A 24,709-nucleotide genomic window follows, 5' to 3' on the forward strand; every position below is an offset into this window, starting at 1 on the left:
CACGCGCAATTAACAGCGTAACTTGTAAATGGGAAGATTGATCGCTAACGTTGGTTAGTACCCCACGATAGGTCCGTCAGAAATATATGGACGTCGCTGCTAAGCTTTTGGCTGTAAATAACCTCTCCGTATAAGACCGCACGGACACCTCTCCTCTGGCTCATCAGGGAGATGTTGCTATTCGTTGCGGATGCTGTTGCGCTCAAACCGTCGGCGCAATTTCCCCCGAAACCCGAGCCTCTCAATGTTGAAGCATTCTTAGCTATTACATGAAGGACCCTTCGGATATAAAGGCTGGTCATTAAAACACATTTACGAGGTGGATCGGATCTGGATGGGGTACTGCGTAGGATTTTATGGTTTCCCATATGGTCCACCGATGGGGAAATAGTCTGCCTCTTAATAAACCATGGATCATAGTCCATTTCTATGAGAAGCTAACCTGGAAACTAAGGTAGACCCTCCAGACCACTGTTCAACTCTACAGTCAACTCTCTTTTGAGTATAATCATTCTTTAAAATGTAAAAGTGATACAGAAGTATTTTTATTAGTTACTATTACAGGACATCATGATAATAAATCACCTTCTTTAGACGCTTTTCAATGTCGTGTGCAAGGGGGATCCACTACACATACATACCCTAAATTTGCAATCACCTTACATCAATAGAAGAGTCTAGGTCGACAGCAGAACATTGGGGAAAGTAATGCGCGTTAATGCATAACTGCACTGTACTACATACACAAAACCGCAAGGTACAGACCGGCTTATAATGCTTCCAGGCTTGCCCAAATGAGCCACAGGTATGGTGGCCTCTTACTTCCTCATCTGCGGCATTTACAGGGCAATTCTGTTGCATTCTGGACTGATACTTCATGTCCTGGATATCAACTCTTCCCGTATTAGGCTAGGACCGCTATCTCAATTCTACATTTTTGGCTGTTGATCATCCACTTCAGAAGTACGAACTGCATGATCTTCAGTGCTAGTGATTCGCACTCGATCCCTAGATTCACGTCATATCCATCATAACGGAAGGAATCTACGGGACAATGATCAGAAAACTATGATAGATAAACATACAACAATTAAGATAGAGAAAGGAAAATAAGAAGAACCGGTCTCCCTGTCTAACACACAGAAACAATTTTTCACCCAAAACCCTCCTCCCTATACATCCATCTCTATATCCCAACTCTTCCTCATATCCAACCCGCCATGACCGAATTCACCCCATCCTGACAACAACCCAGCCACCCAGACCGCCTCCTAGTAGTGAAAGGCGACCAACCCTACACATCCTCAGCCAAATCCCTCATCTCCCTACCCGCAGGTGCCTTCTTCGCCAAAATCACCACGGCCACCCCTGGCGATCACGATATATACACCTCCGTCGCAACTGGCAAGGACTCCCGAGTCGAATTAAACTCAGACCTCGTCTACTGCAACCATTCCTGCACCCCGAGTCTAGTATTCGACATGACGAGATTCGAAGTCCGTGTATCCGATGACCGTCCTTTGACTGTCGGGGACGAATTGACCTTCTTTTACCCGAGTACAGAATGGACAATGGTGCAGCCTTTTCAGTGCGGGTGTGGAGCTGGGCTAAGAACGTGCTTGGGACGAGTTGCGGGTGCAAGTCAGATTGATTCTTTGGGTTTGAGGAAGTAATGGCTTAATGAGCATATCCGGGAGCAGTTTGTGAGGGAGGTGGATGTCCTTCCGCGTCGTGAGGTGAAGGAGGTCATACCACCGAGGATTGTTGAGGTTCAAGAATATAGCTGAACATTAGACTGTCGGAGATAACTTAAAAGACGTGGTTCTCATGGGGGTAATTGAACGAGTATCCTTTAATCAACATCCGAATAGATTAGTGCGGTTTTAGTTTTGGATGGACTAACAGCACCTCTTATGTCATTTCCTCTTATCTGGTAAAGTTATAATTTCAATCTCTTCCGTGCATGCTTGTTATGCTTGCCACCGGGCATATGGCGTATAGAAATGTTTCTTACAGGATTTGGGGGTGAGGAGTTGATATGATGTGCAACGAATAAGCGTTCTAGAACAATATGTAGACACTGTCCTCTGTTACCTACAGCAACACACAATGAATTAAGGCCAACACAAACCGCGTCAACCAGACTGATTTAACCAATCATGTATCACAAGTTAAGCAAAAGTCGAAGGTGCGATTAAACGGCACCGAAAGGATCTACTAACACGCCGAACGGGTTGGCCCCTCCGGGGCATTGTTTTCATAGGCATCCCTGAGAAATGGCCATGCGGAAAGATAATATCTGGACACATCTTCAAGAGTGGGTTCTGATAGTCCAAAGCAACGAATCAGTCAGCCATTGCTTACCCCAACCCAGGTTTGTAGCGCGACGCAAATACCATAACCACCCGGGAATTGCAGTAGTCCAGGCTTGGGCTCAAGATCTATCCTACACACGGAGACCCCGCAGATAATAAAAAACATAGAGTTGCTCTATCAAATACTCAGTAAAGGGAAAATTCAAGAGAGAGACCGTGAGAGAATGGAACAAGAGAGGGACGTGAAAATTGCTGGGACTGAGCTGGAGATCCGACATCCGGGGATGAATGTGAATGGCAGGGCCATGGTATGAGCCCAGCACTCAAGAGTAGACCTCAAAGGCCGTCATTATGGTTTGAACGTACGACACACTATTGTTGCAGCAAGGACTTTTGTGCCTTAGGGTATGGTGTTCGCAGGTTTGTTTGTCCTATTGGGTGATTGATGAGCACCTAGCAAGAACGACCCAACTATTGTAGTGATCTTAGCGGGGTGAATGAAGAGTGATCAGGGTATGTGGGATCTTGGGTTTATTTCTCTTGAAAAATTGTACATAAAGAGACACGTCGAAAGGAAGGGCATAACAAAAAAGAAAGGACGTAAAAGAGATACGGCAAAAAAAGAAACGGCATGAGCCCCACCCGATTTGAACGGATAACCTTTCGATCTGGAGTCGAACGCGCTACCGTTGCGCCAGAGGCCCAGTTGACAATTATTGTCGGTTAAATTAAATATACGAGGTTATCTAGGACAATTGTCAACACGGCGTATATTCTGCCGGCAGAAGAAGTCCCAAAAATAAGCTTGCCGTACAAGAGGGGGCAATCCGTAGCCGGCCCCGAGAAATCACATATTGAAGAACATATCGGGAAAAGGAAAGAGAAGAGAAAGAATTCCATGGTGTCCTGTTACAGTACCCAGAAAATGATGGATATTTCCTTACCTTCCGGTTTACCTATCCTTGCCTAGTTGACAGGCTACGAGATCCTCCATTAAATAAAAAAGTGACGGACACATTGAGGGTGTGTTAGCGCTGGGATTCATAAGTGATGAAGATCACTAACAGGAATACATTGTACTCTTTTATGATACTGGGGTATAATATAAAAAGAATTAAAATATTCGTTGAAATTTGTACATTTTATTTTTTATAATAAATATTTCAGAATATTGAAGGTTTTTTTTTTTCTGTGAGAATAAAAAAAAGGAAAGAAAAGTAATGAGCCCCACCCGATTTGAACGGATAACCTTTCGATCTGGAGTCGAACGCGCTACCGTTGCGCCAGAGGCCCTTACTGGTGGCAAAAGGTTGGATATTCTGATAGGAGTAGGGTGAGGTTCAGAAGAGGTGTAATGTCAGATCCCCCCTATTGTCACCCCAAATCCTGACCCACCAGCAGCATCCTCAAAGTCACCGAGTAGATATCAAATACCTCATGAGATGTGTCTTGAATTAACCACGGGAAAATATCCCTAACAAAAATCTTAAACAACGCTAAATAAGGTGTTTCAATTAATAATAATTGGTGGTCTCGCATCGAATCCAAGCGGGCTAACGGCCAGCCTATGCAGGAGAGGAAAAACAAATATACATAACGCAAAACCTTAAAATCTTAAAAAGTCTAAATAAATCTAAGAAATATTTAATTCAATAATAATGAATATAAGTATGCCACAATTAGTTCCATTCTTTTTTGTAAATCAAGTACTACGCGGTTTTTGTACGGAGTGTACTAGTTGGTTATTATATATACAATGCTTGTATTAACTCTAGAGGTGGGTCACGAGCATCTCCTGGTTTACTAGTGCCGGGTAGAACCAAGAGCAAAAAAAGAAAGTGTGAGCCCCACCCGATTTGAACGGATAACCTTTCGATCTGGAGTCGAACGCGCTACCGTTGCGCCAGAGGCCCAGGGGATGAAAATTCCGTTGTCTACCAGGTCCTAAGATAGTAAACTCTTTTACAACGAGAAGATCCATGTGTTGCCAATCATTTCATGGTCAACCCTTCTATAATTTTATTCTTATTACTTTTATAATTCTATTAGGTGACTTTTTTTCAGTTGTTGAATTAAATTTCCTACTCGACGCCAATGCTTTGATCCAAAGAGAATCAAACGTAAGGAGATATAGCGATGCGTAGCATTAACGTTTCTCAATCGGGATAAACTACAACTGACCTTTAGAGCCGTAACTCAGGCTAGTAGCTGCGTTACGTAGGTAGAGGATAAAAATATATGATTTGGTATCGTAATTGGACTGAGGAGGTAATTGCTCTGTTGAGTCTAGTACATTACGGTGTCCAACTTGGTCCGTGGGTCCTGGCGAATTATATATTTTGATCAAAGGAAGTGGTACATCTATTCTCCCATATTTCTGCTATCACGCATCATGCTTAGTACATTTTGGGTATCCCATAATTAATTTTCCTTCACAAGCACCCCTCTATATCTCATCTTTCCCTCTCTAAGAGTCTGCATGGCTTCCTCAATACCTTCCACAGTCAATGGGAATGTCATGACCGTGGGCACGATCTTATGCCTAGCTACAAACTCCAGAAGAGTACGAATACCCTTCCGAGAAGCAACCAGAGATCCCTGGATACGGACACCTTTGAAGAGGACATCTAGCATGGGAACAGGAGAGGGCTCAAATGCGACCGTCAAGGGGTAAATGCTACCGTTGGTGTCCATGAGGGGCATGAGACTGCTCTGTGTTAGCAACGACCTGGAGACATATATAGACGGGCTCGGAAACTAGCTAGATCTGTCTAAGCTAAGCTCTGAAAAGGTAACTTACGAAGGATAGCTCACGGAACCACTTCCACACAGCAACAAATGCTTCACAGGCTTGAAGTCCTTGATAGGCTCGCCGGAACGGAAGACATGGTACTCGGAGGCACCATACTCTATCGCTTCTGCTCTCTTGGACTCAGAGCTGGAAAGAACGACAACCTCGCAGCCCAATGCGACAGCAAGCTTGATAGCAATGTGACCGAGGCCACCAATGCCCATAATAGCGACGCGATCGGTCGAGCGAATACCAAACTCAGTCAGGACAGTCCAGACAGTCGCACCAGCACACATGAGAGGGGCGGCATCGACTGAGCTGACTGACTCTGGGATGGGGTAGACGCAGTTGACGTCCCAGACGGCGCCGTAGCTGAAGGTACCGTTGTCAAAGTCGTGGAAGCCATATTGCTTCTGGTTGCGGCAGAATTGGTCCCAGCCTGGGCCATATTAGACGGTTGAGCTGGTCGGTGTTCAAGAATCACTTACCAGTCTCACAGTTATCACAAGATGTGCAAATGCTATGTGTGTATCCAAATCCCACACGGTCTCCAACCTTCACCGAGGTAACACCGGGTCCGAGAGCCTTGATGATACCGATGCCCTCGTGTCCAAGCACCTGGCCCGACTTCAGGTAGTGTTCATCCGTCCCACAAAGACCGGAATGTGTCGTCTCAATGAACACTTCGTTGTATTCCAGAGTGCGCGTTGTCTTGTCGGCAACAATCTTGCCCTCAGGGGAGCCACGGAAGACATCGAATGTGACGCTCATATTGGTTAAGATTATTATATGGTGTTCCGTGAGAAACGGTATCAATTAATGCTGATATAAAAACGAAAGCAAGTATAAATCTATCTGCTATAGTCCGAGATATCTGAACTACTTATATATCTCGACTCATCGAGCTCCATGCCTTTAAGAAACCCGTTGAATTTCACATCTTCTGAGAGCAAAAGCCGATAGCCCTGGTTTGGCATATGTACTATTTGCCTAGTATTTTATTCTTTATAGTGGATACGGAGCATATTGAAATGAAGAAACGTTAGCCCGATCCACGGAAAAGTGGATATACCCGCCCTTCTGGGTACGCACTAGACTCGATCCTGCAAATTTCTGCAGAGCCCTATCCACCCGAACCAACAAAGAGAACCTTTGAAAGTCTCCGAAAAACATCTCCAACGGGAGAACTGAAAGCCCGTCGGGTGTTCACTCTGCAAATCTGCAATCTATGCGGTGTATTGAGATTTGAAAGTCTCCGAGCGCTCAGGTGGTTAGAATAAACCATCACCACTTCTCGGGCAAGGTAAGTCTAGCCCGGGATTTGAACGTTAGCTAGATCAGATTAAAATTTTTGAAACTAGACTAGATTTAGAAGTTAGCTAGAGTACGAGCTTTGCCTAGAAGGCTCGACTGATTCTTCCTTGGCTATGTTCTTGTGCGTAGACAACGATTCAGGGGAATAATTTAAGATCTTCTGTCTCTGTCCACAAGCCAGCATAGTACTCTAGGTTATCAATGTTATTGGAGTATGAATCAAAAAACCTTGATAATAAAACCAACATCAAAAAGCAGATAGCACGATACATAGCAACGAGAGCAACAATTTGCTTATAAACGAAAGATGAAACAAGTAAACCGATACCCGAAATAAAGCCTTCTCACAGTTGCTGTCTGGCTGTCATAGACATCAAACCCCGAGAACCTCAAGAAATCCAACTAAATGATGTTAAAGGATATAGATACCTCACACATCACTGACTCCCATAATGCTTGATGACTTGAACATGAAGTCCATCCTTCTCAAAGCTCGCTTTAGGCCTCCGGGACTCCTGACCCCATTGAGTTTGTTGATTTTGCATATCAACCAGCAGGCTGTTAGCCTTCATAGTCACTGCCGCCTGTACTTGGTCGGCACTGCGTTTCGTTGGAAGATCGATGCTGACCCGTACTTCGGTGTACGAGTGTCGTGTAAAATCAACCCTCGTTGTACTGTATTTATCGCCAATAAGCTTGAAGTTCGAGAGGGTGAAGCAAACGTCTTCTGGGGTGGGATTCTGCATTGTATTCTGCGCCTGCAGAAATCCTCGGCTCACATATACCTGGATAGTGGCTCGTTGTGAATTTCCATGCTGGGACCATATCACTTGTTGCGCGGCCTCTTCTCCTAGGGAGCTATCGAACTTCATTGGGCCATTGACAAAATGGGCCTGTCGGGGGGATAGACTGTCTGGAGTCACATCGTTGCTAAACGAATGGGCAAAGGAGAGTTGAAGAAGTAGTCCAAAGATGGTCACTTTGAGCAGGCTTTCATGGGCAATCCAGGCCCGTAGGAGGTTTAAAACTATCATGGCTTCGAGGGATTTGGGTGATAGAATGAAACGAGAAGTGTTGCTTTGGATGATGTTTTAAGCGGAATCAAGCCTAATATATCTTATTCCATGGACAACCCCTTTCCTGAGCCGTTTGCTCAGGCATAGCGTAGAGGGACTGTGCGGTTGGCAAAGGTGGGGATTTACCTTTAATCACTAAGATATTAGCGTTTCTCTTGGTTCTCTATATAGCCTGCTGCTGTCGATAAATAATACTACTTTATTATTTTACTTTGGGAAACATTCAGGTAAAGCTCGATCGAGCCTGCCCTGTTGTCTAACGGCACCAAAGCTTGTCCTCTATGAAGGAGAGTAACTATTGAGTTATTAAATTAGAAGGCTATAACATTCGAGTAGGTTTGCCCCGGCCGCATCGAAACACAGCAGCTCGAGAGAACATAGACCAAGGATCAAATGCATAAAAAACTAGGACGTCAAGGAATCAATGTTACTCCAATATTGTAGGTTGGTGAAACGAGACCCGAGCACCGGGCACCCTAAGAAAATTTCCCCTCTGGCAGCTGGTAGGCCCAGGGGCCGGGGACCATAGCCGTAGATTACATATTTAGGGCAGTGGTACATCCCAAAGCTTTACGTTCTTTGTTCTGCTGCCTCATTTGATTACTGAGGGGAGCTTTGAAGCTACGGGCTCCCAGCTGTTTGCCCTGCCAAGCTATCCTGTCATTTAATTGATGATGCTCGTGGGCTTTTACGCTGTTTCAGCAACCATTATGCAGCTTACTTACATCTACTACAGAGCATATCTACTACCAACCAAAACAGACCCCTCGATTACAATCCTCTAGAGCTTCCTTTTATAGATATGCAAGCTTAAATGCATTCAAACTAAGTTTGACTTATTCATTCCGTTCATTCCTTCTGGTAGTACAAACCAGTATGTGATACAAAGACCGTCGGGCGTTGGCGGTATTACTATCATTTTTTCCGTCGTCCCCAAAGCTTGAACTGTACTATCACGCATAAAAGATAGTAGAAAATGGTCTATATGATAGAATAATGTAATAAATATATAATAGCTGATAATTCGCTGATAGTTACCTATCTGACTACTGTCCGGTCGGGATGCACGGTTGATAGAATACAAGGCTGGGCAAGTACAGGGAATAATATCAAGCTGTCGCACGCTTAGTATAGGTACATTATCTCTCGATAAGAACTACTATATCTTACCCAGTCTCAGAGTATCTGTCGCGGCTGGAGGAGATATCATTTCGAAAATAATAAGATCAAGAGTTTTATTGAAATATACCTGCTCTCAGTGCACGTTAAAAAAGAAGTGATTCAAGACGAGCAGGACAGAGCACAAAAGTTCATAACATTCTCAAACGTCATACTGTATACATCTTCCGAGCTGCATGCAGGCAAATTATCACCTCACTTGTAATATGGAGACTCTCTCCAAAACCAGATTTTAAATTCTCTTATTTCAAGAATCAAGATAAACTTTTCAAGTGCTCGGGTTGCCCTGTTCTAATCGGTACATTATTTTAAGGAGGACAAGTGATAATACAGTACTTGGGAATGTTGCTGTCACCACCTACATTGAACCCTAATGCCAAGAAACTTATATTCAGCATAGTCTATGAAAACCCCTGAGTCTAGGCCTTAATAAATATATAAACTAAACGGGTGTGTATTACCTACCATAGCCAAACACTGCTACCATATCACCTCACGTCAATATTCTCATACCATAGAGTGTCTTCCTTTCTAATCATATCCACCAGCAGTACAAACAATAGCTCCCATCTAGCTAAATCTACGCTCGTGCTCATAGACAATGGTAAATTGACCACCTCCCAGATAACCAAAGCAGCTGGCTACAGCGAGCGAGCAATCGTCAGGATCCGATTTAAACTGCAACTCTTAGCAACAAAAGCTGGGTGATTGGGAGGCCGAAATAGGATTCAGATACCTGAGGCATTGACGATAAGCCAGACACAGAAGCTCCAGAGTCATGTGACACCATCTCCGACTGCCTCAGACCAACCCCCCTCGAGCTGGTAACCCCAGCGCTGACCGGTCGTTGCGCTTGCTACTACCTCTACAGATGTTCGCACGTACTTACGTCAACACCAACGATTTCATAGGCAGGTATGCAGCTTGGTATCAGGCCAATTTCATGTCCGAAAGACATTGATGTCCACATTCCCCCCCCTAAGGACAGATGAGATGAGCCGTGAAACAGAAAGATCCAGCGAGTCGAGTATAACACCTGGTAAGATCCAGTACAAGCTTATTGAATACGTGGAAGACCTGGACAGATACTGCCCTGGAGGATATCATCCTCTGAAAATCGGGGACAAGCTAGATGACGGCCGCTAGCAACTGGTGGACAAGCTTGGGTACGGAGGATACTCGACTATATGGCTTGCCCGTGAACTACGAAGAGCCAGATATGTGGCAGTGAAGCCTGTTACTGCCGATACCAGTGCTTACACGCCTGGGGCAGGTCTTCTATATTCTCTTGGGGACTCGCCAGTTAGACTGGGAAAAGAAATTATTCCACCCCTCATCGACGAATTCTGGGTTGCCGGTCCCAATGGGAAGCATAAATGTATCGTCACTCCGCCGGCACGGATGGGCTTGTTCGATGCTAAAGAGGCTTCGACTTTCGGGCTTTTTCGGCCCAAGGTCGCACAGTCAATTACCGCTCAGCTCAGCTCATTCGTGGGGCGGCATTCCTTCACAGTGAAAGTATTGTTCATAGCGGTATGTTATGCTTATGGATGGCTCTGGCCGAGTTGCCTAGCTAACACCATTTGCAAGACCTCCATCTTGGCAACATCCTAGTCCAGTTTCCTGATGCAATTGACCGTCTTTCCACGTCAGAGCTATATAAGCTTTTCGGAGAGCCAGAGTCAGGGGCCATATTCGTCGTGATGACAAGCCATTGTCAAATGGCGTATCGGCGCATGTATTCATACCCGGCTGGTTTGGCGTTCCTAGCGATGATCTTGTCTTTGGAGAGGAGAAGATCATCCTCAGCGACTTTGGAGAATCCTTCAACCCACACAAAACACCCAGGTTCTCCTCGAAGACCCTTCCTCTCCTCCAGCAACCAGAGGCCATATTCTCTGACGAGCCGCTCTCCTTTGCCTCGGACATTTGGACACTTGCTTGTACCATTTGGGAGATTTCTGGTCAGCGGCCTTTGTTTGAGGCATCTTGGCCAACTGCAGACCGTGTCACCGCAGAGCAAGTCGAAGTCCTTGGTATCTTACCTCCCGAGTGGTGGGGGAAGTGGAGCAGACGACTGGAGTGGTTCAATGAAAAGGGCGAATTGAGGCCAGAGACGTCTAGGAGCCATGATAGCATACGCAGGACCTGGGACCAGAGGTTTGGTTACTGTATACAGCAGCCCCGGGCTGAGGCAGGTCTGGAGAAAATGACGGAGAAAGAGAAGAGTGCGTTTGAGGATATGCTTCGGTCCATGCTGACCTTCCGGCCGGAGGAAAGAGCAACGGCACAAGAGGTATTGCACTCAGATTGGATGAAAGGCTGGGGAGAACCGGCTCTGGAAGAGCTGGGGTACGTTTAATAAAATGATAAAGAGAAAAAAAAAAAGATTACAATAAACTTAGCATATGACTCTAGGACAAATCTAAATATATAACAATTGATAAAAAAACAAGAGAGAGAGAGAGAATTACGATTACCCTTCAGTGTCATTCCTCTTCAAGAGTGTTGGTCCGGAAGTACTTTACTGTAAGCACATTGCTCACAAAATAAGGCAACTATTTCCTCTAACAATGCTTGATAAAACGACATCCAGCTCATCTCCCATTTATGAGATAGGAGGATGCAGTGCAACCCGAGGACTCTTTAACAGCTACGCTCCAAACTGGGAATTAGGGTTTAACATGAAGTTCTATCCACTAATTGATTCGATTGCTGGAATGTTTAACAGGGCCTATGACCATTATATTCGGCGACGCTTGGACAGTGCAATGCTTTCATACTTACAAGACTAAAACATTGCTGAAATGACTACATAGGTCAGTGGAATACATGAGCAGGATACATCAATATCCTCGGTGGAATACCTTCATGTCTTGCCTTCGACGAAAGCGTTTATTCATCTACCAAGTCCAAGAGGACGATGGATTGCCATATATGATGTAGAGAGCATCGATTACATCGACTTAACTTTACTATATTATTAAGTCATTGGAGTGCATGCGGAACCCTTATTGCTTAATAAGGATTTCCTCTTGAAGGACATGATTCAATTATCTCTTCCTTCAACGGCTTTCTCTTTCACCAAGGTTTACCTAGAGTCGTCATTGATATGATAGCACTGTCAAGCCCCCACAGGGCGGCCGTAATTTGGGTTCCATTCGCCTATCGTGGGGTTTGCTATCCACATCCCATCGCCGCAAACAGAGAGGACAACCGTGGTTCTGGAACCCGAGCCGTCATGACGTTGCGCCGGAATGTTGTACTCGAGCTAGAACCGGTTGAACCATTGCTTAAAACCTTATAGGATCATGATATTGGCAGACTGTGTCATAGACAGCGAAAGCTGTTAGTCTGGGTCTATATAAATCGGGCTGTTTGCCCATGGATCCCAATCAATCCCAAAACCCGACACTCTAGCGAAGTGCAGGTTCTGAGTATCTCAATACTGGCCTCTGTATCGTCTTTGAAGCTCTGCTTAGCAGTCTAAATGTAAGCTTCTCTGCAACAACACCGGCGCTATGCTCACATCTAAACCCTTAGATAGCCGAAAATGTTTCTTCGGTGCTCTCTTGTTCTCCTCGGCCTAACCGCCTTTGTTTCAGCACAATGCAAGTTGCCAACTACGCCACCTTGTCATAATAAGAAGCAACTGCTAACATCCTGAGATATAGATGATTCTCCTTGCGGAAGCGCTAAAAGCTGCATCTCGCTGTGTCCTAATTCAGACTTCTTCCCTATGATCGACTCTTGCGACATTGCCAGCGACGGAACGCCTGATTGCTATGTCAACTTTTATTGTGCATAAACTAGTGGTCACCTAATGTATAAATAATTCTACTCTTGGTCCAGCCTTTCCTCGGCATAGGCCAGTGGTTCATGTAAATTCAGAGGATTTATGGTATTTCATATTCAAAAAAAAAAAATAAAATAAAATAAATCGAAAGGTCAGACTTGACTTTATAAACTCGGATCAATTAAGTTATTTTTAAAAGTATAGTCCGCTTGGCAGACAGCCTAACTAAGGAAACACTATGGTAAGTTACTTAGGGTTTCTTCAGCAGAAGCTAGTCATATATAAGAGTCATGCAATGCGTACCAATCACTAGTAAGGCTACAAGTTGGTATAGTGTTCTTTGGAACTCTCATAGTACTCATGTCGTACTATATCGCCTAATGAAAATGCCCTTTATTTTGCAGCTGAGGTACTATTGCTGAAATTCCATATTTGACCCCCGGCTCATTCTATGTTACAACAGCTCCTTCCTTGTCAAGTATGCCTCTTATATACTTTGCTGCGGTTTCAGGAGCGCGCCAGGATATCATTCCTTCTTCGGTCCTGTAATCTAACTAGCGGGTTGATCTAATTTTAGCCGTCCCCGAAACTATAGCATTGGAGGATGATCTCTCATTTCAACTATGCAGTTCGTTCTCTCACCCTTGGTGGGGGCCAAACCCTTAAACATGGCTGATGCCCAGAACTTCTCCGCAAGCGGCCTTGTCACTTTGCTTTACGAAGCAAAGCACATAGACATGTCGAAAATTACTACAGTCGTCAAAAATGTCAAGTTGAATGATCTATCCAAACGTCAAGAGGAGTGGTCGCACGACGGAGCGAGGAGTCAAAGTTCTGGCTGGCGGCCTTTCTATCTCCGCCGACGAATCTTGCTCATATTCGTAATTGCATTCTTTGGGATTATCGCAGCTCTCGAGGTGCTCAATCATATCTCTCAAGTCAATTATGGGATCGCTTCGGCCGTTGAAGGTCGCCACTACATGTGGACTTATGGCCCAACTGCTATCCTTACCGTGATTGCTGCTTTCTGGTCCCGGGTAGCACCAGAAACACCCACCAGTCCACTCTATACTAATTCCTTCTTCGTCTCCTCAACCATCTGTCCTTGACATACGTGCGTCTGGAATTTCCTTGCTGGAACCCCGACCGTAAACATTTCCTCCAGCTCCTCAGGCGTACGACCTTGCATTTCAGGCACACAGAAGAAGAGATAAATGCAGACCAGAACGGACGGACCAAAGAAGATGAACCCGATCTTGCCACCATGCATGAAACGGCGGTTGCGCTCATGATATTGATAGCAAATTCATTGCTATACAGAAGGTACCTGACCATGGACTCATCGTCGGCGGACTCGTTTGAGATATCGGAGATGATGAACACTCGGGGTCGACTTTGGCACAACCGAAGTTTTGTAGGTTCAGCAATCATGAACTGTAAGAGATGGACAATGAATCATGCAGCAGCAGAAAATTGACAAAATTCACGTCCGGGAATGCAGCAGATAGCTTCTTGATATTTCTGTTAAACAGAATAGTTCACAATGTTTTACCGGAACGGCAACTCGAGGCACCAAATTCTATGCTTGAAACATTCCCTTTTCAGTTAAAATTCCTTCCGCTAGAGCCAACCCGATCCTTGAGTCTTCTCCACGTTTCTTCCTCCTCGGGGTAACTTGCGGGGACACGAACCGAGGGTATGTCATGATCATTGTTCATCAGCCACGAGAGTCAAGTTTTACCGAACTGTACCCGACGACGCGCCCTAGTGCCAAGCATTCAGTCTTGACTTCAGTCCTCGCTTCCACGAGTACGATCAAGCCAAACATTAGAACTGGCTAACATTTAAGTCCTGTGGGGAAAAGCGGAGAATTACGGGGTATCCATTGCAGGGTAAGCCTTTGCCGTTCGCATACCGACAAATTAAGTGGGCCCAAAACGACGTACGGAGTACTCTCAGTCTCTCACAAGTGGCGCAGGTACACAGAGTACGGAATAGTTAGGGCGTGGAGTAGACCCATCTAGGGCTACTCGTACTCCAGGCCGATACTCAGACTTCCCCATGGCATACGAAACAGCGGCAACCCTTCATTTATAGTACAGATGATTAACGTCCCTAACGATATTGACATGGGACAACGGTGTGAATATCACTTGTACAATCCAACAGAAGTCACGTCTTGGTAGAGAAGAAGACGATGACATACACAATGAATCAAGTGACACCGACTCCCATAACTGCTTATTACCTTGATTAAAGTAGCTGTCCATAAAAAGTTATAGCACTTCGTGAAGGCCTACTACGTACAGGAACATATGCGCTTCGATCAAAATTTACTCTACTAGTCAACGTTCTTATCACGAAAGAAGGTAGGGAGTCTTGAGTCAAAAGGGGTATGCGCATATAATTTGGTATTTACTAATCGCACTTCGCAGCGCGATGTTTCACTTTTCTGTCCTTGTAGCCTTTCCCGTCCCCCCTGTTTTCACCTCCTTCTCGAGTGCATCCAGCGCTTGTCTGTACTTCGATTTGAGATCCTTCATATTGTCAAGCTTCATGGCCACCTTTTGTACTTTAGTAGACCTGGTAATTCTATTGTCAGAAGTTTGGATGACTTCGTTCGTGAACCACCGGCCTTCCCGATGTGCAACAAGGGTCCAGGCAGAACCCTCCCTGCCCGCTCTTGCGGTACGACCGACACGGTGCACGTAGGTAGTGATGCTGGTTGGGACATCATAGTTAACAACGTGAGTCAAGGATTGCAAATCAAGACCACGAGACGCGCGATCGGTAGCAATGATGATCGAGATCTTCCCTTGACGGTAAGCAGTGAGTGTTTTCCGGGAGGCTGATGACTTGTTTGACTTAATGATTGTTCCAATCTCCTTGGCTAAAGATGGATCAAGCAAGGCAAGCAAGCGTGAAAGTCGTGAGGCGGATTCGGATGACTTGGTGAAGATCAAAACAGAGGCTCGCGGGCGACTCTTATCTGCTTTCACGTCCACCGATACTTCATCTTCAGATGCCGAACTATCATCGGATTCAGAACTGTCACTAGATGATGAGCTGTCATCACTGGAAGCGTCCGACTCTGAATCTTCCGAGCTTGATTCGTCAGAGCTGGATGTCTCGGAGTCGGTGTCAGAATCAGAGCTTTCTGAATCAGAGGTCGAGTCCGAGTCTTCAGAGCTAGATTCTTCAGAAGTCGAATCCTCCGAACTAGAATCGTCGGATACGGATGTCTTTGTCAGAGCACGCTTTGTGCTCTTATTGACGTTCACCTTAATGTGCGTCAAAAGCAGACGCAGGAGATAAAGTGGCTTCTGTGATCCGTCTCCAACCGAGAGAGAGTACTCCTTCAGTCTAGGCGGTAGAGTGTACTGATCGCCAATACGATCATGGATACCACTTTCATCCTCCTGAGATGTGGCTTGTTCAGCTGAGCCAACAATAACAAGTTTAGGATTCGAAAGTCGTAGAGAGTTCAGCTTCGAGATATCCTTGGTCATGGTGGCGCTGAGGATGACCTTTCTCGGGTCTTTGGTTTGTATAGGAAGTCCAAGATTGGCGAGGAACTTTCCGCTAAAGCCAAAAGTTCCCGCGTCCTTTCTTGCGTCTAAAGAGTTCATTACAACATCAACCCATTCCTGGAAGCTTTCGTTGAGCAGTCGATCGGCTTCATCAATGACGAGCCACTCGAGGTGCTTCAGGGTGAAGCCTTTGGTATACCGGATGTGGTCGACAAGACGACCCGGGGTACAAATCAGGATATCAACATTGGGTTCAGCCTTACGAATATAGCCCGGCAACGATTCACTCTGATCCCCTGCATCTGAGATATAGTCTTGTAGACTAAAGTTCAACCAGTCATTGTCTGTTAATTTATCTTGCTGTCGCAGTTTGAAGTTCTCTGGGCCGTAGACTTCATCAACGCGCATCAATGAACGCTGTTCTTCTTTGATGGCCACATTTCCCACAGCGGAAGCGACACGGAGTCCGGAACCAGCAGCGCAAAGCTCGCAGGCCTCCCGAGCTTGTTTGACCAGTTCTCTTGTAGGCACAACGATGAGGCCTCTGAGCCTAGGAGCTGGAACTTGCTCTAGAGCTGTAACCAAGGGTAGGACGTATGACAATGTCTTTCCCGAACCGGTGGCTGCAGAAATACATATATCTCCAGGGTGATTCTTAGATCCCTGCAAGAGTAACGGGATAACAGTAGACTGGACGGCAAAAGCTTCCTTGTACCCATTGCTTTCAAGAATGCGTAGGACATTCTCCTCGATCCCGAGGCTTGAAAACGGGGTTTTTTCTTCAGCGGAAGTCCTTAAGGGGTTGGCAAGCCACGACGGAAGGGAGGAATAGCTTGGCTTCTCATCCTGCTCGGGGACTGCTTCTGGCTGAGGCAACGGCTCCAGGCCCTGAGCTATAACAGGTTCCGCGGTTATAGGTCCGGTAGACTCATTCTCGACATCCTCTTCGCCAGATTTGGCCTTGGCCGATTCCGTCGCTTTGACTGCCTTTTCAAATTTAGATAAGATTCCTGAATATTTGTTCTTTTGCGGCTTTGCGTTATCTTCCTCCTCTGACATGGCGTCTATATCCTTCGATTTCACGTGTTTTTCCACGTTGCGTTCCTCGTCGCTGTTGGGTCCTTCTATATCTCCAAGTTCCTCAGATGAATCATTGTTGCCTCGTAAGCTTTCTCGATTAGCTTTCTTCGATTTCTTCTTTGTTTTATCCTTGCTGTCATTTTTACTTGAAGAAGCCTTTTTTCGGCTGACCGGCGAGACAGCACTCTCTTCCTGGGACGATTCTTCTTGAACAGCACCACTGGCAGCTGATTCGGATTTTCTTTTCTTTTTCCGGCTCTCTTTGAGTGGTGTAGGGGTGGACGAAGGGCTCTGGGTTTTCTTCGGCTTCTTGGTCGGCGTTGGAGTCGAGGTACTGACGACGGAGCCATCAAGATCTCTCTTCCTCTTGTGAGATTTCTTCGCACTCAGGGGAGTCGATAAACTTTTCTTCGAAGAGACATCATGCGCAGAGTGGCCACCAGCCATTGTCAAGCGTGTCAGCGCACCACCAGCGCAAAATAGCGTCGATCGACAATACTTTTCGGTGTTACGAAGAGATTCTCCGAAATATTTCTTTCTAGCGGGGATTATTCCGTCGGCAGAATTACCACACCGCCCCCGGGGCCGCCAGGATTTGGACCATTTGGGAAATAACATTGGTCGATCCGCTCCGGCGTAATCGACCGCATCCTAAAGAGATAACGGTTATACCCCTGGATATATTCGCATGCTATTCTTAAGCTGATCGAGTCCGGACATGGACAGAGCAGCGGACTATGATCCATTAATACTTTCTAGGCTTTTAAGCTAGAATAATAGCCGACATGCCTTACAATATTGCGTGAGTTTCGCCGCATTTGTCTGCGCCTAGTGATCTTATCTAACAGCTTTCCGCGCAGTATGGTCAGTGACTTCTTCTTCCCACAACCAGGTGGGATTGAAAGTCACATTTACCAGTTATCGACCGTAAGATATCCTGCCGTATATTCCTGGATGGATGCTCATCGACCTTCAGAAGCTCATCGACCGTGGCCATAAAGTAATTATCATTACCCATGCGTACAAGGGTCGCACGGGAGTTCGATATCTTACAAATGGCCTCAAAGTGTATCATGTCCCTTTTCTCGTCATATACCGCGAATCGACTATGCCAACTGTTTTTTCATTCTTTCCTATATTTCGTAATATTGTCATTCGCGAGCAGATTCAGATTGTTCATGGACACGCAAGCTTGAGCAGCTTCTGCCATGAAGCTATTCTGCATGCCCGGACAATGGGTCTACGGACTGTCTTTACCGACCATTCGCTATTTGGTTTCGCTGATGCGGGTTCAATTCTTACCAATAAACTGCTCAAATTTACGCTGAGTGATGTGGACCATGTGATTTGTGTCAGCCATACATGGTAAGAACAAGCGGTTGGATGACTAGAGTTGACAGGCGACCCCGCGGTCATCTCAGTTGACACCAATAGGACAGGAACAAAACTCCAAGAACCATCTGCTGACTTTGGGACATAGTAAAGAGAATACGGTTCTTCGAGCATCCTTGGATCCGCTAATGGTCTCCGTAATCCCTAATGCGGTAGTCGCGGAAAACTTCCGACCTCTAGAGCAAGGAGAGCCGCCGAGGCCAATCGGACCAAACGATATTATCACTATCGTCGTGATCTCGCGTCTATTTTATAACAAGGGAACTGATCTGTTGATCGCTACGATCCCGAGAATCCTTTCGTCCCATCCCAATGTGCGGTTCATCATCGCTGGGTCAGGGCCCAAGGCTATCGACTTGGAGCAAATGTTAGAACGCAACGTACTTCAAGACAAAGTAGAGATGCTCGGTCCCGTTCGTCACGAAGAAGTTCGAGATGTCATGGTTCGAGGTCACATCTATCTACACCCAAGTTTAACCGAAGCCTTCGGGACAGTTCTCGTAGAAGCCGCCAGCTGTGGCCTCTATGTGGTATGTACGCGAGTTGGCGGCATTCCAGAAGTGCTGCCTCAGCATATGACCACTTTCGCTAAGCCGGAAGAAGACGATCTTGTCATGGCTACTAGCAAAGCCATAGCCGCACTACGCTCCAACAAAGTGAGGACTGATCGATTTCACGATCAGGTGAAGATGATGTACTCCTGGACCGATGTGGCACAGCGTACAGAACGTGTGTACAAGGGCATTCAGGGCGACATAAGCCCTGAAGAATTTTACGGTTATTATCCCGGCCAAGGCTGGGAAGCGAGTGGTGATAGGGTACGAAGCTTTGCCCTCATTGACCGACTGAAACGTTACTATGGCTGCGGGGTGTGGGCAGGCAAGCTGTTTTGCCTTTGCGTGGTCATTGATGTCCTAATCTATGTTCTCCTAGAGATGTGGTTTCCCCGCGCCAATATCGATATTGCTCGCAGTTGGCCAAAGAAGCTGAAACAAAAGGAAACAGCCGACTCAACCAGAGATAGCCCACATCGCATTGGCTCGACGACTTAACCTAAGAAATAACACATCTATTACGATTACTTTGCGCGACATGTGATGGTTTATTATGTTTTGATTCGCTCAAATTAACACTGTGATACCCGTGCTCATCATAATTTATAGTACAACATATAAGACATTATATCAAATGGAATGGTAGTTTCTAAGCCTGGAATCTCTGTCTCTGGGTCTGAGGCTCGTACTTCCATTCCGCATCCAGCGTCTCCGCAGACTCGGGCTGCCTGTCTTCAGCAGCCAACGCACCCTTGTCCCCACGCTGACCTCCCTTCGCTTCATCGCGCTCAAGTCCGCGCAGGCCGGGGATCTGACGTTCGTTACGGGGCTCCTGGCTTGCTCCGACACCCTCGAGGCCACCACCGGGGTTCTTCCGGTGCTTTTGTCCGTCATGGCGAAGTTCTGCGCTCGTCTGGCCGCCTCCAGGGTGACCTAGACCGGTGTGCACATCCTGGGAGGTAGCTCCCTGCAGACTCTGGTCCGCGGTCGTTCTTACAGACTCCTTTCCGTGAGATCGCTCAACATTGGGATTCTGAGCCTGGCTTCCCACCTCCGACCGGGTGTTGGGAGTGTAAAGAGTTGCTAGCGGGAGCCGTTCCAGGAGGATATGTCTCTGCGTGGAACTCAGGGGCATAGTCTTTAGGAGAGACCTTGCGGCCGGGTTGATGCTGGTTTCGAAAGTTAGCCGATGGCCTTCTGAAGATATGGAGCTCATGTACACTTACGCCCTTGTCTGTGAGCGGCTGGGAGTTACCAGCGCTAGGATGGAAACCCTGCTTAGGGTTGTTGTCGGAGTGGATCTTGTCGAGAGTGCTCATGATGAAGGGTTCTTTAATTTGGTCTTTGTGAAAGGCGTGATAGAGTAATTCGAATCGTGATAACGGAGAGATACAGAGATTTTGCAATGATTGTGTTATCTGCTACAGGGAAAAGCCTTCTACAACCGATACGCTCTTCTTTATAACCCTTCAACCTACTCGATGCATGCCAGTAACCCTATGACGTCAAGGCTGATGGGGTTGACTTCATACTTAACTCACCACCATCGACATCCATGATTTAATTCTGTCAACCAACGGTTCTGGGATGTCAAATCTCTCCTTACCAACTTCCCTGCAAATTCTCAAAACATGACGTCGCTATATTGAACGTGATGGGCTCAGCTCAGCTGTGGAGATGATCGCGCGACTACGGCGAAGTTGTATGGTGCTGATGTTAAGGGCAATTACTTAGAACGTCTAGACGGACATTGATCCTAAGCCTATGACTTCATCGAATGTTTGAAAACCGCGCCGAGACAGTAGCTTGTGCAGGTGGCTCGTGGGAGACATCGGCTTCGTGGAACAATATGTATCATTGGAAAGTATATTCCATACGGAACATCTAGAACATGAAAAAAATAAACAAATAAACAAATAAAAGACAATTAAACTAAGGTATCTTTGCGTGTGAACAATTCCTCCCTGCGCCATTAACAAGCCCCAATCCAATCAAATCTAATATCAAAGGCACCAAGCGAAATCTAGAGGCACCTGTACCTGACCATCTCACGAATTCATCCAGGTACGAGGGACGATCCCAGCGCCGGTCTTACGTAGAGCTCCCCGTAATCGGCATGGTGTATCACCTCATCACTGGTGGCCTTCCCTCCTTATTCCATTTGACTCGAGTTTGAACCCACTCTACAGCTTCCTGGACTCCTGAGCCCAGAAGCGCACTGACCGGTAAGACGCGACTATCACGCATGGCGCCTCCAGATTCTCCTTCGAAAACCTTGCGCACAAACCCTTCCTTGATGCGAACCACTTCTACCGAATCTTCTCGATCTTGCTTGTTTGCCAGGACCAGGATCGGTACACCCGCCACATCCGCGTTCTTCAAAACTGATTCTAACACTTCGCGACACTCGTCGAGCCGACCAAAGTCACTTCCGGGAGCATTGATACCGACTGTCTGCTCGGTGAACGCATCGGCGTTACCTCCCGAAGGGCCCGATGCAGAGCTGGAGCGCCGATTCGAAGGGAGTCGGGCGATATCTGGGTCTTGACCGACGTCGGTGCTGTCGACGACGAAGATGATCGCATGACAGCTTGAGTAGTAGCTTTGCCATAGGTTTCTCATCGTTAATTGACCTCCAACATCCCAGATCTTCAGGTACATTTCCGGGAGATTGATGGTTGCGACATTTTGGCCGACTGTAGGCACGGTCTTGCCAGGGTTCGGAGCAGGGGCGCCTTCGGGACGGGGTTGGTAGAGGGCCTTGATCTGCGAGAGGAGCGTAGTTTTTCCAGCGTTATCTAACCCGAGCAGGAGGACAGAGTACTCTATGTAGTGAATAGTCAGTAAGCAACTCTGCGCATGGCCTCGGAGCGCGTTCTCTTACCCTCTTTGCTGGTGGCGTACATATACAACGACCTGGCCAGATGGTACATCGTTGCGGTCGGCGGAGGCCGGAGCCAACTCCTGGTATCAAAACGGGCGTAACGAGAGTCGGAATAACAGAATCATGGCAGCGCAACTTGCCTCTGATTCCCTAGCCCTTCTCTTTTCACTTTCTCTTTCGATTTCAGCGTCGTTCTGCCTCTGGTGACGATCATTCACCCGCCTTCTCTTCCGTCCAACGCGTCAGCCTTGCCCCTTTTGGGAAGGTAGGGCACAGGGCTGCCAAATCCCCTCACCCTATGCCCTAAATCTCCTAGTACGGCTACCCCGCAGCCGGAGGGTCGCCGACTTCATGATTATGATAGAATTAGGTATTGTTTTCCCTAGTGGATTCCCTCCATGATTTCACCGAACAATCATGTTACCATGGGTCATGTATCTTGTCTCGCCCCCTGATTGCGAAAAGGTCGATTCTTGACCCTGGCTGACCGAGATTAATCTCAACTTTATCAAGATTGGGGGAATGATTGATGTACGGTACTTTTACTTTGATACGAGATGATGTCCCGCCGACTGCCACCGGTCTAGGCGACTCGAACCAAGCTTAATTCCATAGTTCACCCCACGCCGCCGTTCGGACCATAATCGGGACAGGATTGCTAAGCCAGACCAAAGTTTTGTCAGCGAACGGGCTTTACTTTTGTGATCCGCTCAATGTGCGCCTCTCACGCCATCTTCCTGCAGCAATTTCTGCCATCTCAGATGTAACCTCTTTCGATGGCCTAACGGCTTCATGTCCTTCACAGGAAGGTAGTGGTGCCGTGATCATCATCTAGACCCACCGATTGAAAGCACTGTCCCTCTGGGGCTCTGCCACTCTATCGCATGTCCCGTCGAGAATGCTCCGCGCTGACTGGGCGGCCGGAGGCTCACAGATTGCCTTCAATGGACACTGACACCATTATAATCGGTATGTCGCCATACTCCTTGAAGGCTAATTCTGCCAATGGGCGCTGTGATTGACCAGTAACCGTCACAGGAAATGGGCCTTCGGCCATGATCCTGTCCTTTATCCTGCATGGACACGTCCCGTATTATTTCCCCAATCCTCCACATCCTGATCCGCTTCTTCATGCCAAACTCAAAGATCACCCGGCGTTGCTGGATGCCGATGTCGATGCTTTGACGGAGCATTTCGCCGCTTCTCGGCTGAGCTACTCCACTCAAGCTCTGCCGGTCAATGTATTATTTGACACCCTCTTCCGCCCAAGTATCGACGTGGAAGAACTGGGAAGCGTTTCAAATATCGAATGGCGATATGTGCCTGAGAAAGCGGTTCCTCACTTGGTTTTCGGGAATGCGCCACGGCCCGGTGGTCAATGGACCGAAAATCTCGTCCCTGCTAGTTGGGAAATTCAGACTTTGAGCTATGCATCGATGTTATCTCTTCCGGGCTACTCCTTCGCGGAACATTACCGGACGGTCACAGGCAAAGATCTCCCTGCTTTCACCCGTCCCAGTAGACAGGAGACAGCCGAATATTTCCGGATGTATCCGGAAGCAGTTGGGATTGCGGATGTTTTCAAGAGCAATGAAACTCTGGCCGGTATTTCCAGAACGGAGAATGGCTTTTTCATTGAATCACACAATATCAATTGCAAGAACCTGGTTTTAGCGAGCGGCATATTTTCCGAGGTGATACAGCCTCGTCCGCTGCTTCAGCCACTCCTCTCGCTTCAACCCGTCCCGGATATCCCTCTTCTCATTATTGGGTCTGGGTTTTCAGCTGCAGATGTAATTATCTCAGCGCCGACAGACCAGAGGATCATCCATGTATTCAAATGGGATCCCGAATCCCGGCCCTCTCCCCTGCGGGGTTGCCACCAACAAGCCTACCCCGAGTACGCGGGGGTCTACCGTCTGATGAAACGAGCTGCTGTTGCGGCAGCGCCAACCAATCATAAGCGTCCTGCCAGAATGAAGCGGACGACATCCAGCCCGTTTCTCGAAAGCCGTGCTTGGGATGAGGTTTATGAAGGATATCCAAATACTGAAATAATTGGTGTGGATATGAAGAAAGAATTCGCTACAGTTACCTTCCGCCGAACTGATGGCACCATTTTCTCGCGACCTGTACGCGGTATGGTGTATGCGACTGGTCGCCGGGGCTCCCTTGGCTACCTGGAGCGTGGACTCCTTTCTGAGATTGTGGGGTGCGATGATAAAGGCGATGTCAGCCCGACGGTCTCTGGGCAAACCTTGCGACACAAAGCATTTGAAAACATGGAAATCGCGAATAATGTCTTCATCGTTGGCAGTTTGACGGGCGACACTCTCATTCGGTTTGCACATGGCAGCTGTGCTCAAACAGCAGGCAAACTGATCCGTACATATACTGGGGAAAACAATGCAAAGTCCAATGCGGCGGCCTCTCCGCGACCGCAGGGATCATCACCAGGGGTGATGCAGGGCTTCGATGGCCACGATGTTTACGGAAACGGAAACCACAGGGCCCAACTCGATAAAATAGATAGCTGCCGGACGGAGTACCCTATGCCCGAGAAGTCAGGTTTGCTTGGAAGCATATGGAAAGCACTAACGGCAATCTGGTAACGATACAATGTGCTATAATCCCTTTTCTATACATGCATGTCTCATATAGATTCTAGAAGTCATGTGCACACCCTTTATTTGTATAAAATCGATTACGTTTGGCACTCTTACACGCCGCAAGGGCCACACATGTTCACAAAAATTATGCAATGTATACGCGCAACAGGGTATAAATATCGTCATCAT

The 24,709-nt window shown here is 47.0% G+C and overlaps 6 protein-coding genes and 3 non-coding genes across 9 annotated transcripts; 2 read left to right on the forward strand and 7 right to left on the reverse strand.

Moving 5' to 3' along the window:
- Positions 1–2,947: 2,947 nt before the first annotated feature.
- Positions 2,948–3,019, reverse strand: AO090005t00016. The gene has a single exon. It is a non-coding gene; the product is annotated as a tRNA-Trp (tRNA).
- A 517-nt stretch (positions 3,020–3,536) lies between these two features.
- On the reverse strand, positions 3,537–3,608 carry AO090005t00015. Its single transcript has one exon. It is a non-coding gene; the product is annotated as a tRNA-Trp (tRNA).
- A 548-nt stretch (positions 3,609–4,156) lies between these two features.
- AO090005t00014 lies at positions 4,157–4,228 on the reverse strand. The gene has a single exon. It is a non-coding gene; the product is annotated as a tRNA-Trp (tRNA).
- A 508-nt stretch (positions 4,229–4,736) lies between these two features.
- AO090005000985 (NAD(P)-dependent alcohol dehydrogenase) lies at positions 4,737–5,877 on the reverse strand (the record flags this gene model as incomplete). Its single annotated transcript, XM_023233764.1, has 3 exons — positions 4,737–5,043; positions 5,116–5,545; positions 5,595–5,877. The coding sequence occupies 3 exons, from the start codon at positions 5,875–5,877 to the stop codon at positions 4,737–4,739; spliced, it is 1,020 nt and encodes a 339-aa protein (XP_023089181.1).
- Positions 5,878–6,857: 980 nt separating this feature from the next.
- On the reverse strand, positions 6,858–7,454 carry AO090005000984 (uncharacterized protein; the record flags this gene model as incomplete). Its single annotated transcript, XM_001817925.1, has 1 exon — positions 6,858–7,454. One exon carries the CDS (start codon positions 7,452–7,454, stop codon positions 6,858–6,860), a length of 597 nt encoding a protein of 198 aa, XP_001817977.1.
- Positions 7,455–10,150: 2,696 nt separating this feature from the next.
- Positions 10,151–10,625, reverse strand: AO090005000983 (uncharacterized protein; the record flags this gene model as incomplete). Its single annotated transcript, XM_023233772.1, has 2 exons — positions 10,151–10,180; positions 10,254–10,625. The coding sequence occupies 2 exons, from the start codon at positions 10,623–10,625 to the stop codon at positions 10,151–10,153; spliced, it is 402 nt and encodes a 133-aa protein (XP_023089180.1).
- A 5,911-nt stretch (positions 10,626–16,536) lies between these two features.
- AO090005000980 (phosphatidylinositol N-acetylglucosaminyltransferase subunit A/GPI3) lies at positions 16,537–19,525 on the forward strand (the record flags this gene model as incomplete). Its single annotated transcript, XM_023233779.1, has 4 exons — positions 16,537–16,595; positions 17,930–18,008; positions 18,058–18,446; positions 18,562–19,525. 4 exons carry the CDS (start codon positions 16,537–16,539, stop codon positions 19,523–19,525), a joined length of 1,491 nt encoding a protein of 496 aa, XP_023089179.1.
- Positions 19,526–21,151: 1,626 nt separating this feature from the next.
- AO090005000978 (ADP-ribosylation factor family protein) lies at positions 21,152–21,960 on the reverse strand (the record flags this gene model as incomplete). The annotated part of the gene is made up of 2 exons (XM_001817922.3): positions 21,152–21,852; positions 21,912–21,960. The coding sequence occupies 2 exons, from the start codon at positions 21,958–21,960 to the stop codon at positions 21,152–21,154; spliced, it is 750 nt and encodes a 249-aa protein (XP_001817974.1).
- An 835-nt stretch (positions 21,961–22,795) lies between these two features.
- Positions 22,796–24,523, forward strand: AO090005000977 (uncharacterized protein; the record flags this gene model as incomplete). The annotated part of the gene is made up of 2 exons (XM_023233789.1): positions 22,796–22,880; positions 22,938–24,523. The coding sequence occupies 2 exons, from the start codon at positions 22,796–22,798 to the stop codon at positions 24,521–24,523; spliced, it is 1,671 nt and encodes a 556-aa protein (XP_023089178.1).
- Positions 24,524–24,709: the final 186 nt, after the last annotated feature.

Source organism: Aspergillus oryzae, chromosome 1 (assembly GCF_000184455.2).
Source record: "Aspergillus oryzae RIB40 DNA, chromosome 1".
In the NCBI taxonomy this organism is placed as follows: domain Eukaryota; kingdom Fungi; phylum Ascomycota; class Eurotiomycetes; order Eurotiales; family Aspergillaceae; genus Aspergillus; species Aspergillus oryzae.